Source organism: Bos grunniens, chromosome 9, assembly GCF_055505025.1.
Source record: "Bos grunniens cultivar Pamir isolate PY7600 chromosome 9, Bosgru_T2T1.0, whole genome shotgun sequence".
Classification (NCBI taxonomy): Eukaryota; Metazoa; Chordata; class Mammalia; order Artiodactyla; family Bovidae; genus Bos; species Bos grunniens.
In genome coordinates this window covers 71780086-71791263 of record NC_141173.1, presented here as the reverse complement: position 1 = coordinate 71791263, position 11178 = coordinate 71780086, and the positions used below count along the sequence as shown (strand labels likewise).

Sequence of the window (11178 nt, the reverse complement as noted above, 5' to 3'; positions counted from 1 at the left end):
ATCACTGATGCAATGGACATGAATTTGAGCAAACTCTGGGAGATAGTGGAGGACAGAGGAGCCTGGTGTGCTGCAGTGCATGGGGTCACAAAGAAGCGGACACAACTTAGTCACTGAGCAACTATTTGTTGGTAGAAAAGCAAATGTGCATAATAAATGTATAATTGGTAGCCAATGAATATTTTTATATTTACCAAAGAGTATTTATTAACCCAATTTGACTGCTGGTCTTGAAGTGAATATTTTAGGCTCTGTCCAGGAAGAGACATGTTAGGTTGTGAGAGCAAGGCCAGGATCCTTCTTCCTGAGAGTCTCAGAAGACCATGGACATGATCCTATTATGCCACTCCCTTCACAGATGAGGACATTAAAACAGACTTGAATCCCTTCAGTAGTAGATACACTTCACATCCAGTGATTGGGCTGCTCTGTTTGGCTTCCTTCAACTTTTAAAACTTTTATCTGTTTCTCTACTTTTGAACAATTTCCTTACTCTTAAAAACTTCATGCTCTGTGTGTTAGAGATAAGAAATTATTCATGATATTTGTTAAAGACTGTAAGGCAGACTATTCAAGGAAAGCTTCTACAATAGGGTTTTTTTTTTTTTCTAATTTTATTTTTAAACTTTACATAATTGTATTAGTTTTGCCAAATATCAAAATGAATCCGCCACAGGTGGTTTTTGTAGTAAAGTAGAGAGATCGAATTCAACTCTAACAAGGTGCAGTGGGGATTTGTTCCCATGGGACTGGGTTGTGAATAGTGCATTGAAAATTATTAAGAGGAAACATCAAGGAGTGTTCTTGCTAGACTGACTCATCAGAATTCTTGCTGAACGTAGGGCAGAGTGATAAGATAGTGAGGCTAGTCAGATACCAAGAGTGGGGGAGTTTTTGCTAAACTGACTTAGCAGGATTCTTGCTCAATCTAGAGTCTACCACAGCAAAGAAGGAAGTCCAAGTTTGGCTTAGGCAAGCAGAGGAGTCATAGGAGCTTGATTAAAATTTGATCAAAGGAGAGAGTCTTTGTCCTGTGTGTGTGTGTCTGTGTCTGTATGCTTATGCCCATGTGCTTCTCAGGGAAGCAGGATTAGGAATTTTCCAAGTGGGAAGGGAGCAGTGTAGGGATGGCCAGCTTTAGTATGTACAACATTAGCATCTGATTATTAGACTGAACATATAAATCTATCTAAATATAAATGGGACAATCTATTAGAATGGACTTAGCTAGTTTCATGAAATATATAGCCAAGAGGCTATAGGAAAATTGTCTACATTCACTGAGATAGATATTGGATACTCAGTAAAGGATAAGAATATTTACTTAGAATTGATTCTCAGCATACGCCTCTTCTCTCACCATGTTAGCTAGTGTTCTTGCCTCCCATTTTACAGCTTTGCAATCTACTCTGCACAATTATCTCAAGTTGACACTTTCCTCTTAAATATCTTACATGGTTTCCAAGCTAAATCCCTTCTGCTTGTCCAAGCCTTCTCCACGAACTCTGTGTAGAAAGCATAGGTTTGAATTAGGATGTACAAGGTCTCTTGCCCTGGAGTGTCTAATGGATGCCATTTTACCAACAGGAAGCACTGGCAGGAGATGTCAGGATGGAAGGAGGGGCAATCAGGGTGCTTAGGCCACCTCCCTGCCAAGTTACCCTGGGGCTGGCTGACTCCTTCAGGAAAGGCCATTCAGACTCTTTTTCCATACAGCCATCCTCTAGTGCTCCTGGTACCATCCTCATCTTCTGTCAGTTCCAGCCAAGGTAATGCTCCTGTGCTCAGTCGTGTCTGCCTCTTTGTGACTTGATGGCCTATAGCCCACGAGGCTCCTCTGTCCATAGGATTTTCCTACTATTGCTGCCCTGAGTGCTAGAATTTTCTGGCTGGTTTCCTTAAACACTGCCCACATCTTTGTAAATAGCTTCTTTCTTTCTTCTTCTTCTTTTTTTTTTTTTAATTAAACTGTCCTCAATCATACAGGTTGATTGCACCATCTGTTTCCTGCGGGACCAAGAACGAATGTAGCTTTTCATTGTTTTGAGATAAAATGTTGAAACTCTCCTCAAAGACATCAGGTCTGTATAGGCCTGACTTGGCCTTTCTTTGTGTTTCTACACAAAGTCACTCTTTGTGTAGAAACTAAGTTTCTATACTTACTCACTCTTCTGAAGTCTACCCTCCTCTAAAGGAATCACTGGCCCCCTAATAAGTCATCCCCCCTTTGTTGGCCCTACCTGAGGGCGATTCACCCTCCTCCACTTGGCAAACTTCTTTTTCTTTTGAAGATCAGTTGTCATCTTGAGATTTCTGGTGTCCTTTTGTGTATAAAAAAGAGTAAGATAATTTTGGCTTTAAGAATTAATATTTTATTCAGAAAATAATATTTAAGAAATTAGCTCTTCTTTTAAAATTTAACTTATAATTTCTATTGAACTTTATTTAACTTAGAATATAAGTTATTCTACACTTAGTAAATTTTCACAACATCTTTTAAGAAGCAGTAAGAGACTTAGGTAATTGAATTCCTTCAATATTTTTATTTACATTTATCAAATTAAAATTTCAAGGTCACTTTTTGAAAATTTAATTGTTAAATATACATAAAACATTCCCCAGTACCTAGCTCTTGCAAATGTAATGACTTACAAATATGATAAATTTAAAAATCTTAACAATTATCATAACTTTAGTAAACTTAGCAAACTTTACTTCTTACTCTCAACTTAAAAATCATGGCTAAATCAATGATTTAATGATGTATTTTTAAGTGGGAATCATAAAGCTTTTGTAGTAAATGCTAAATTCCCTTAAACATTGCAAATACTGAAAATGACAAATGTACAAAGATTACTTTTAAACTGAGCACAAACTATATTAATACTATATGGTTGATTTGCTTCATCTACCTGGGAAGAAATTTCTAAAGAGAAGTTTTGTAAACCCAGATGAATGTGCAAAGAAAACAGTATTTTCTTATCATTCCTATTCATTTTATGATGAAAATCCTTAGAGGCTGTAAAAGTTAATTTTGACCAGTTAATTTAAACATGGATAATTTGATTCTATTTTTTATAAATAAACTTTGATACCCTCTAAACATTTTGGGCTCCAAAATCACTGCAGATGGTGACTGCAGCCATGAAATTAAAAGACGCTTACTCCTTGGAAGGAAAGTTATGACCAACCTAGATAGCATATTCAAAAGCAGAGACATTACTTTGCCAACAAAGGTCTGTCTAGTCAAGGCTATGGTTTTTCCAGTGGTCATGTATGGATTTGAGAGTTGGACTGTGAAGAAAGCTGAGCGCCGAAGAATTGATGCCTTTGAACTGTGGTGTTGCAGAAGACTCCTGAGAGTCCCTTGGACTGCAAGGAGATCCAACCAGTGCATTCTAAAGGAGATTAGTCCTGGGTGTTCATTGGAAGGACTGATGCTAAGGCTGAAACTCCAAAGCTTTGGCCACCTCATGCAAAGAGTTGAAAAAGACTCATTGGAAAAGACTCTGATGCTGGGAGGGATTGGGGGCAGGAAGAGAAGGGGACGACAGAGGATGAGATGGCTGGATGGCATCACCAACTCGATGGACATGAGTTTGGGTGAACTCCAGGAGTTGGTGATGGACAGGGAGGCCTGGCGTGCTGCAATTCATGGGGTCACAAAGAGTCGGACATGACTGAGCAACTGAACTGAATTGAACTGAACTGAAACATTGGGTATTTAAAATATAACAGTTCTGTGGTTTGATGGACACCAATACAGTATACTAACACATATATATGGAATTTAGAATGATCGTAACAATAACCCTGTATACGAGACAGCTAAAGAGTCACTGATGTATAGAACAGTCTTTTGGACTCTGTGGGAGATGGAGAGGGTGGGATGATTCTGGAGAATGGCATTGAAACACGTATAATATCATATGAAACGAGTCGCCAGTCCAGGTTCGATGCTCGATACTGGATGCTTGGGGCTGGTACACTGGGACGACCCAGAGGGATGGTATGGGGAGGGAGGAGGGAGGAGGGTTCAAGATGGGAAACATGTGTATACCTGTGGTGGATTCATGTTGATATATGGCAAAACCAATACAATATTGTAAATTTAAATAATAAAATAAAATTTAAAAAAATTATTGTCATAAACTCCCTGAAGCTTAGCACACCGTCAGAACTATGGTGCACTAGTGAATACACTGTCTCCCAGTGACTATGAACATACCCACATGATGATGGAAGTTTCCCCTTTTCCTTTGGTTGGTTTGAAGCATGGTTCTTATTGCCTTTTGTTTGGGCTCAGGAAATTATAGACAAAGCACTGCAGTGTGAATGAGTATCACTGATTTGTACATGGCAGCAAACGGGAAAGATATATAAATTAGTCAAATTTTCACAAGAATTAAAAAACTCACTATTTGAAAACATCTAGCATTTGGAGAAGGCAATGGCAACCCACTCCAGTACTCTTGCCTGGAGAATCCCATGGATGGAGGAGCCTGGTGGGCTGCAGTCCATGAGGTTGCTAAGAGTCGGACATGACTGAGCCACTTCACTTTCACTTTTCACTTTCATGCATTGGAGAGGGAAATGGCAACCCACTCCAGTGTTCTTGCCTGGAGAATCCCAGGGACGGGGCATCCTGGTGGGCTGCCGTCTATGAGGTGGCACAGAGTCGGACACAACTGAAGCGACTTAGCAGCAGCAGCAGCAGCAGCATTTGGTAATAAGTATAGTGAGCATTTGTTGGATTTTAACTCCTTCCTTTGTTCCTCCTTCCCACCTTTCCTCTCCCCCTTTCAATCTTCTCCACTTTTGCTTTGTGTGAGGCTAGTTCTTGGTGCCCCTTTGAAATCATGGAGATCATAGCACAAAACTTTTATTCTCCCAGAGCCAATTCTCTGGTGACTCGATATAGCATTTCTGCTGACAACATGCTGAAGTTGTTAAAAAAAACACTCCTGTTAATAGCACAACCCAGGTAATGCAGCCACAGGAGGCATATTTTGTGTATAAATACTGATGACAACACAGACTGCCAGGAGCCTACCAATAAGATCTCAGGCCTAAGTGTATTTTCTGGGGGAAAATCATCAGGGGAGAGAGTGGTGAAGCATAAGGCTCATTTGCATGGTAAGAAACCTTAGCACAACAAATAAATCACTTTTCAACCATGTTAGCTCCAAATTACCAACTTAGCCAAACAAATTCCAATAAGCAAAAGAAGAGTATCTTGAAAGAAAAGATCAGATATATGTATTTATGTTTATATGTATGTGTTTATTTATTTCAAGTAAAATAAATATTACCAAACCTAAAATATTAATCTATAAATTCTACAAAGTATAAGATCTATAAAAATAGATTTGGATCATTTTTAAAAAATCACTGGAATTCTAAAGAGGCAATTCTAAAGATCCACAACAGTAATTTCTCACATCTAATTCACAAGTAATCTGTCTTACCTAGGAAATTATTGTTTGAGTGAGATAGAGCAAAGCAAGACAAAATCATTGTTTTCAGAAAAACAGTCTCAGAGGTGGAGTGTTTAAGCCTCATAAGCAGTAAGAGGAGAAAAATCATTCCTGATAAAGCAAATATAAGTTTTCTCCTTGTTTCTTCCATTTCATTTGCAATATATTATTGAGCTTGTTGGATATTTTCCTTCTTATTTGAGGAAAATACATATATATTAATAGACTTTTAAATATTTAATACTTGAGGAAAATTATTATATAATTTCTTTTTCATATTTTCCTTGAAATTCTGAGAAAGTTCTACATTTTTCAAAATTATTATTTCAGTGTCCTTGAGTCTGTTTATCCATTCTGTAACTTTTTCCCTGAAAGAATGAAATTTGAACTAAAAAGTAATACAGTTTTTGCTTCTCTCCAGAACTGCTAGTAAATATTTCTTTTTACCTCCTGGTAAAATTAACAATTTTCTATACTTTCCTTAGGCCATTCTTTGCAGTGTTGTCATTAATTTCATCCTTTTTTGAAATGTCAGTAATTAAAAAAAAAATAGGTGTAACAACAATGTCCCATGATAAAAGTCAGATGCCATAGAGGAGTTAACTTTACATTATTAAAAATTACTGTTATTAAAAAATTCTTTCCTGGAGGTGAATCTTCAGTGAAAAGGAATCTTTACTTTGTTAAGTTTTTAAATAAAATCCTGTGCACTTAATAATTTCCTTCTTTTTCTTCTGGACTATTTTCTTTTTTAACAAAGCAGTAGACTAGTAGTTATACTTGCATTTGCTTATTTATTTTGCAACTTTTAACTAAGACGATAAAAGCTTAATTATCTTTGATATTCTCTTAACAAATCTTCCATGTATTAACTTTTAAAATAAACGTGTTTTATTCTATCCTTTTGTCTTAGTATGATACTTAAATGTTAAAATATTTCTCTAATATATACAACCATTCATCAGAAGCATGAAATAATACTATTAATTTCTAGCAGCTGTTTCATAACTTGTCTTCCAAAATAAAACAAACAAAATTCACTTTACAAACCTAGGAGGTTAAATTATATCAATCCGTTGTTCACGGACTTTTCCAGGCAAGAATACTGGAATGAGTTGCCATTCTTTACCTGTAGGGAAGCCTATTAGTGACAAATGTATAAGTTATTTTGTGGTAATTGTTAGATATTTTTCAAAGTAATTTTTAAAATAATTAAAAAAAAATTTTAATTCACAAGAGTAAAAGGATAAAAATAATTTTAAAAGTTCATTTATTAAAGAAGGTGATTAGGTATTTAAGATTTTATTATATGAATATCAGAGTTTAGGAACCAAAATGATAAGTAATCAAATAATTAGTGCTGGATACTCTGCAGTTTAAAAAACAGTTGAATAAATCTTTGTCTCCCATATGTTACTCTCTACATTTTGGTTTCTCAAGTTCAACTCAGTTGCATAATATTGGAATGGTTTAGTTAAAATATATCTTAAGAAAAATACTAGTCTAAGAAATTAATTCACTATACCCAGAGCAAATAAAATGTGCCATAATGTTAAGGTTTCAAATAATGCACATTGGAAAAAAATTGTTAACCTATGGTTGCAAGTATTGTAAATGTAAATATTATCTTCAAAGTTACATGTATTCTCACTAGTATCTTTTCCAAGTAAATCTGGCAAGGACTTGCTGGTGGGTTCATTTTCCCAATGGACCAGTGCGTCTTAATCTATTCTCAGGCTAAACTCCATTCTCCAACCTGACCTTAGATCTTATGAATGCTTGTCATTGGTCATCAGAGTTACACATCCAGTCCTAGCTCTGGAAAAACAAGTCAAACCCTTGTCATACTCCAGATGAGTCAGTCCCATTATTTTCACATTTTAAGTACAACAGCGTAAATTACATAAAGTAAAATCAATGAGCACCCTATATGTCAAATTTGTTATCAATGTGAGACTTAAAGTCTGTGGACGAGATGACGTTAACTTGAAGGTGAGTTTATAAATGAATGTGGCTGCCAAGTGGAAGGAGACAAGCCAGAGAATTTCACAATCTATCATTTGAGATATTTCCCACCCCTCTTTGGAGGCAATTTCTGTATAATTTTGTAGGCTTTAGAGTATTTTTAGTTAAATATATTGTTCTAAACTCTGAAATCTATATTGACCACATTGAAGAGAACAATATTTTCTTAATTGAAGAGTATGTATTAAATGGCAGGATCCAAAACATTTGCAAATATTCACAAGAGAAATTTTAAAAAAAGAAGAAGATGCATAATCTTTAGATCACAATTATTGTTTAAACTCAGCATTAAAGAATACTTCCTGAGGTCCTGGTAATTCTTGAGGGGAATTATCCAGTAAATCAAATTGATTAATAAAAGTGGGACAGGGAAAAATTCTTGATCTGCCCATGTCTTCAGAATCCTGAATAAGGACAACATATTGGTACAATCAGAACATGCATTTACCTGGATTACTTAGGTGGTTTTAACTGGGTTATTTAGGTGTTGGGTGACAATATTCGTTTAGTTGTATTTAGTCCCTTTCTAATCAAGGGATGGTCCTTAGACTAATAGCACTGGCATTTCCCAAGAGCTGGTGAGAAAAGCAGATTCTTAGTCCCCACCCCAGAACTAGAATCTGTGTTTTGAAAAGATCTCTAACTGATTCATATGCACATTAAAGTTGGAAGCAGCACTCACGGTCAGTAGGGCGCTTATCCCAGGATTGAAAGTGCAGTTAGTTGGACCTCTCTGAAAAGATGCACTATTTTTATTGTTTTTCCTCTTTCTTTCACAGGAAAGAGAGGAACAGTATTTATGCAAAAGACTCATAGTACCCACAAGACAAAGACAATGAATTCACTGGACCTTTGGAACCCTTCAGAAGTACAATTCTGCTTTGCTCTGGTGAACAATTCATGCCCTAGAAACACGAGGTCTGGGCTGAGTGCCTGTGCCTTGTATGTTGTCATGATCAGTGCCATAGTAATGACCATGCTGGGCAACCTGGTTGTGATCATTTCCATTGCCCACTTCAAGCAGCTCCACTCCCCCACCAACTTCCTGATCCTCTCCATGGCCACCACTGACTTCTTGCTGAGCTGTGTGGTCATGCCCTTCAGTATGATCCGGTCCATTGAGTCCTGCTGGTACTTTGGCGATCTCTTTTGCAAAGTCCACAGCTGCTGTGACATCATGCTCTGTACCACTTCCATTTTCCACCTCTGCTTCATCTCAGTGGACCGCTACTATGCTGTTTGTGACCCTTTGCATTATGTCACCAAAATTACCATCTCTCTCGTAGGAGTCTTTCTACTCATCAGTTGGTCTATTCCCATCTTTTTTGCTTTTGGCCTGGTATTCTCAGAATTAAACATAATTGGTGCAGAAGACTTTGTTGCAGCCACTGACTGTACAGGTTTATGTGTGCTGATATTTAACAAGCTCTGGGGGGTGCTGGCCTCCTTTATAGCCTTCTTTCTCCCTGGGACCGTAATGGTGGGAATTTACATACATATTTTCACAGTAGCCAGGAAGCACGCTAGGCAAATTGGCACAGGTTCTATGATGAAACACATTGGGTCGGAAAGCAAAATGAAGGCATCAACCAAAACAGAAAGCAAGGCCACCAAGACTTTGAGCATCGTCATGGGAGTATTTGTGTTGTGTTGGCTGCCCTTTTTTGTCTTGACAATCACAGACCCTTTCATTAATTTTACAACGCCTGAAGATTTGTACAACATCTTTCTCTGGTTGGGCTATTTTAATTCCGCTTTCAATCCCATTATATATGGTATGTTTTATCCTTGGTTTCACAAGGCGTTGAGAACAATTGTCTCAGGAATGATCTTCCACCCTGACTCTTCCAACCTAAGCATATTTCCTGCATGTGCTTAGGTAATGCTCTCCATTTTCTACAATTCTTTCCTACTAAGGAAACTGGATGTTCTTTCTCCCTAGAGGTAAGGGAGTGGATTGACTAGACAAGGATATTCTTCCATTTGGTGTAATAGACACCCATGTATTAGTCACTCAGTTGTGCCAGACTCTTTGTGACACCATAGATTATAGCCTGCCAGGCTCCTCTGTCCATGGAGTTCTCCAGGCAAGGATACTGGAGTGGGTTGCCATTCCCTTCTCCAGGAGATCTTCCTGACCCAGGAATCAAACCCTGCATTGCAAGTGGATTCTTTACCATTTGAGCCACCAGCTGATGTAATAGACACTTAGGTAGAAGCAATAGATCTAGCCTTCTGGTTATACCAGGGTTCCCAAAGTGGTCAATTTCTGGGGTTCTGGGAGACCTCCAGTAAAAAGACACTCTCTCCCAAGACTTGTTGACTCCCGAATTTACAAAATTAGAGATTTAGATTTTCACTCCTTTGGCATGTCAGATGGGGATCTTCTTTTTATCCTGTAAACATCAAAAGAGGAGACAGTTGGACTTCACACTTTTAATAGCCATGTAGAGTTTATCTAAGTCTTTCTTGAGATTATTACATTTTGGAAGAGTGGGGAGAGCTTGAGAACACTGTGAGGCTGAAGTACAGAGCATGTGAGGACATGGAAAAGGAGAAGGAAGCAGCTGCAGTCGCTTCCAGTTTTACTGATTCTGATTTAATCTCTTAAAAAAGATTTCAAGTGGCTTTTGCAATAGTTTGATAAAACTGGACTGTCTCATTAAACGAGCAGAATGGATAAAGAAGGATTTTAGGAATGTATTCTTTCTCTAACATATGTTTTTGATCTATATAGTCACGTGGCCTACATGTATAAATACAAGTGCTGTGGACATCTCTTTGGCTATGTGTGCACATTTTATTCACCAAGATTAAGCTTCATTCACAAAACTGAAGTTCTTTCCCTCCCCCAGTGTTTTGGTTAATATTTACTGCCAATAATATTTACTGTTAATATTTAATATATTTGGTTATATATTTTTGGTTAATCATGTACCTCAATGATTGTCTTTTCTCCATGTTTTGCTTTTCTCCTCCTTCTCCTACCCTAGAAACTTATTTCATCAGGTTGTGTCCTTTGTGATCTTTTCACCCTTCACACTATTACTCTGTCTCTCTCACCCAGTGGTCCTTAGCCTGGGACAGTTCTGCCCCTTGAGTGCATTTGGCAAAGTCTAGAGACATTTTGGGTTGTTATAGCCAGTGAGGGAGTTCTACTGACATTTTAAGGGTAGAGGTAAAGGATACTGACAAAAATCATACAATGCATGGAACAGCCTCCCTGACAACAAAGGATTATCTGGCCCCAAATTTCAACAGTGCCATGGTTGAGAAATTCTGCTCTAACCTTATTTTAGCCTCACAGCTTCAATTACTATCTCTCCATGTATTTCTCTCAAACATATTTATTTTCAGTCTTATCATTTCCCTCAAATTTGAGTTTCTTATTTCTTACTACTGGAGGAGGATCTTTTTGGCTGCCCCAATAAGATTTTAAATTCAATGTAGCTGACATCTTCCTTCTATGTTCCCTGCCCCACTTCCCTGCCCCAATAATGTCTCTTCTGGCTTCTGCTTTGTACTGGAGTTGCATGCATAGTCATTCAATTCAGTTCAGTTCAGTTAAGTCACTCAGTCATGCCTAACTCTTTGCAGCCCCATGGACTGCAGCACGCCAGGCCTCTCTGTCCATCACCAACTCCTGGAGTTTACCCAAACTCATTTCCACTGAGTC

At 37.7% G+C, this 11178-nt stretch overlaps 1 protein-coding gene across 1 annotated transcript; it reads left to right on the top strand.

Moving 5' to 3' along the window:
* Positions 1-8240: 8240 nt before the first annotated feature.
* LOC147366145 (trace amine-associated receptor 4-like) lies at positions 8241-9436 on the top strand. Its single transcript, XM_086316160.1, has one exon. The coding sequence runs from the start codon at positions 8302-8304 to the stop codon at positions 9379-9381; it is 1080 nt and encodes a 359-aa protein (XP_086172286.1). The 5' UTR covers positions 8241-8301; the 3' UTR covers positions 9382-9436.
* Positions 9437-11178: the final 1742 nt, after the last annotated feature.

Coding starts and splice junctions, on each gene's coding strand:
- LOC147366145 (XM_086316160.1), top strand. CDS start 8,302: ATGCAAAAGACTCATAGTACCCACAAGACAAAGACAATGAATTCACTG.